Consider the following 3,405-nt stretch of genomic DNA (forward strand, 5'->3'; position numbering starts at 1 on the left):
TAAATGAACACAAGATGTCAACAGGAATGCAACAAATCGCCTCTAATTCAATGCCTTTTATAAAACCTACGGGTAATTGTTCTGCCGTGATAGCTAGAAGTCTTAGGTATTTTACCTCCCACAGGAATTCTCTTTGAACAGAACCTGTAGCCATTTCCTCTGGACAAACAATGCTCCCCGTGTACGGACCGAAGCGCATGCCCTTCTTGATGCGCAGCTGACCACAAAAGACACCGTAACGCGGGTTTCCAGCACTCAAGACTTTAACTATCTTTAATTCATGTGGCAGGGACTTGCTAAGAACGCAGCCTTTGAGAAAACAAACAAACAAACAAAAACAACAGCATTAAAAAAATAGTCGCACTTTGCCCATTATCACTGGACTTTAATGTTAAAATGCACTTGATGTATAATCAGCTAAACTGCATTCCCGGTCTGGTCTTTGGATTGGCTGAATTTCAATGTTACTGCAATGCAAGCTGTCTTGTTACAGTTTCATTGTATTTTTCCTTAGCTTACTGACTGAATTTCCCATTCATCTAACTTATTATCAAAGCAATTTTACGCCTGGCTCAGAAAATACTGTTTATTAAGACGATAAATCATTCTACGCCTAGTGACTAGACTACTGGCAGTCCTTTTTTCTCTCGAAATTCAGCCGGAGCTATAGGCGAGGCGCTTTAGCCCAAAGGGGAATGGGACGAGACATGGGCGAGGCAAGCGTCTCGCCTTCTTCCCTACCAGGGTACATCACTCTTGTCTCGCCTTACTCCCTACTCGTCTACGGCCACACCGCCCACCGCCCACCGCCCACCGCCCTGTCGAACAACATACATGTACTATGAGTCTTTAAAAGCTGAGCAATACGAAAAATGCCTACTTGTAAGTGGGTACATATAGGTGTGGTAGTTTGAAGGCATAGGGCAAGGGCTGGAAGGGTGGTATCGTGGTATCGACGTGGTAGAGAACGTTTACTTGCTCTGTCTTAGGAGGATGTCTTTTTAAAAACTGTTAATTTCCAGATGAATTTAAATTTACCAGTAAAGGATTCATCTGAGCAAGAGAAAAATCTCTTGATCTGAGATAATAGCTTAAAAAAGTTACGAGAATTATAATAGAAACGTTATACGTCACAGCACGGTGTACCTGTTTGTTCATATATGGAAGTTTCCCGCCCATACAGGGCTGCTTTTAAGTCTTCTTGCGAAAAATTAAGTCGCATATCCGACATCACTGGTTGTGAGGGGACACCACAAATAAGTTATGTACTGGAAGTAAAAGTCTGGATTACTAATGGACAATAAAATTTTATAAACTCTACTGGCTAGGTGTAAAAGAGCAGCAAAAAGCACGGTATTAAATGCAAGTTTACAATCCTCGATCCCATTTCCCAGATGAAAATGTTGGGACACCAAACAAATTGTCTCCTTCCCTATTACTTACAAGGTTAATAAGCAGGTATGTTTTACCCTGTTAAGTGCAAAACAATCGCGACATTTTCCAAGATTATTTAGGGCGGATGGGGGATATGTCATCCAGCTTAAGTGCCCCAACTACTTTTGTCCGGGATTGCTAGTCTTTTAAAACCTGGAGATCTCTACGCCAGTTTAATCCCATTGTTTTGCAGATAATTGTTCATAAATGGATTAAAATATTGTAAGCCATTTCCGTGCTGGCAAGTCTTCATTGTGATCTTGACTTCCTTAATGGTGCCCATGTCGTTAATTGGCTAGAAGCCTAGCATAGAGCGATATTTTCGACGTGAAAAAAGTATATTTGTGGACGTTTTTTAAGTGTTAAAACACTTACACACATGGATCAATTTAATTCTCCTTGATTCTAGAGTCCCTTTTTGAGTACAACTATCCAGTACCAATTTGATGATTTAAAAAGGACCTCATAACATCGATGAGGAAAAAATTGTTTTGTTACCACTTGCCAAACCAATTCGCAATCGGGGTTGGACATACACATGGCCAAGAAACACAAAATGTTCCTGATGCACACACTTTTTAAATTAAATGAAGTGGCATTGTGGTACATCACTCCGAAACGCATTCAAATTATATTTTACCAATATATGATATCTAAAAAAAAATTAGAACATTTTAAAGGAAGAAAGGGAGATACCGTCTCATGGCAATTTTGTGTTGGCACCAAAATAGATAATTTAATACTATTTTGATTTAAGGTTATGAATATATCACCAAAAATGCGTTAATTTAACATTTTAAAAACAATGTTTGTTATTTTATAACTGCACAGAAGTCAACCATAACATTTAGATACACATATAATCTTATTTCTACATTCTATAGATTACTCACGTTGGAATAACTTACCATATAGAAACTGGAGCTTCTCAGACGTGAAAAACAAGACTATAATTCAGATGTATAAGGGCGTTTCTGACTTAAATATCTTTTTTATTAACACCTTGTTACGCTATCTTACAATAAAATATCCGTCTTCATTTGGTTTCTTTGTTGAGTCATTTCTTCAAAAGAAGGTTTTTACTGAATAAAAAGAAAGTAAATAATTCTAAGAAATAACACACAAACTTATTAAGCCACGATGGCCAAAGAAAAAGAGTATTTAAATAATTCTAATCTTTGGATTCTAAACTTCCTCATCAGCTAAATTTCAAACAAAGGCAGGGTTGGCGAGGTATTCATCGTTTACTGCAAAACGGAAAGCGCGAAAAAACAGGTTGTTAAATAAATTGACGATCTTTGCTGATTGATTAGCAGCCACAAGAAAGGTTTTTAAATTTGCCTATACAGCTATTATAACAGTCTCTAATTAAAAATAAAGGGAAAAAAGAGATGTATCTTGGTAAATTAAAAAAAACAACAACAATATTTAACGATGTGCCCAAAACCTTAAGTATACACGAATAAAGGAACTGATCTTTAATGGTTCCTCCGTTTCAGTTTCTCGTATCATTCTCGTGCCATATGCCACATGTCCCGTAGGTTCGTTCAGCTGAAATTACACGAAAAGATAATTAGACAGAGTCCACACTACGCCGGGGAAATTTGAAAACGCAGCTTTATTTCCACGTTTAGGCCTACCGTCCACACTAATCCGTTACGAAAACGGAGCTTTTCGAAAACGCTCGTCAAACCAGGGGACATTGAAAACGCTTGCTTTTTTATTTTCGTGTGGACGGAAAACATTTTGAAAACAGAGCTTTTCGGAAACGATAGATTCACGATAATCATGCATGTGGTGTCCTTGACCGAGGTTTCCTCAAACACAAATATAAAATGACCGGTGACTGTTGCGTTTTCAAATTCCTCCGACGTAGTGTGGAAGGAAAACATTTGATACGTTTTCAGAGTGAAACCTCCGTTTTCAAATTTCTCTGGTGGCACATTTTGGACGGGGCGTAAGGCTTCTAAC

The 3,405-nt window shown here is 38.1% G+C and overlaps 1 protein-coding gene across 1 annotated transcript in view; it reads right to left on the reverse strand.

The window, feature by feature from the left end:
- Positions 1-346, reverse strand: part of LOC145494968 (PR domain zinc finger protein 14-like) — a gene marked incomplete at its 5' end in the record, with an annotated part of 4,214 nt that extends 3,868 nt beyond the window's left edge. The window contains one exon of the mRNA XM_081474544.1: positions 116-346. Within this exon, the coding sequence (XP_081330670.1) occupies positions 116-346 (231 nt within the window). The remainder of the gene's footprint in view (positions 1-115) is intronic.
- Positions 347-3,405: the final 3,059 nt, after the last annotated feature.

Source organism: Orbicella franksi, chromosome 8, assembly GCF_964199315.1.
Source record: "Orbicella franksi chromosome 8, jaOrbFran1.1, whole genome shotgun sequence".
Taxonomy (NCBI): domain Eukaryota; kingdom Metazoa; phylum Cnidaria; class Anthozoa; order Scleractinia; family Merulinidae; genus Orbicella; species Orbicella franksi.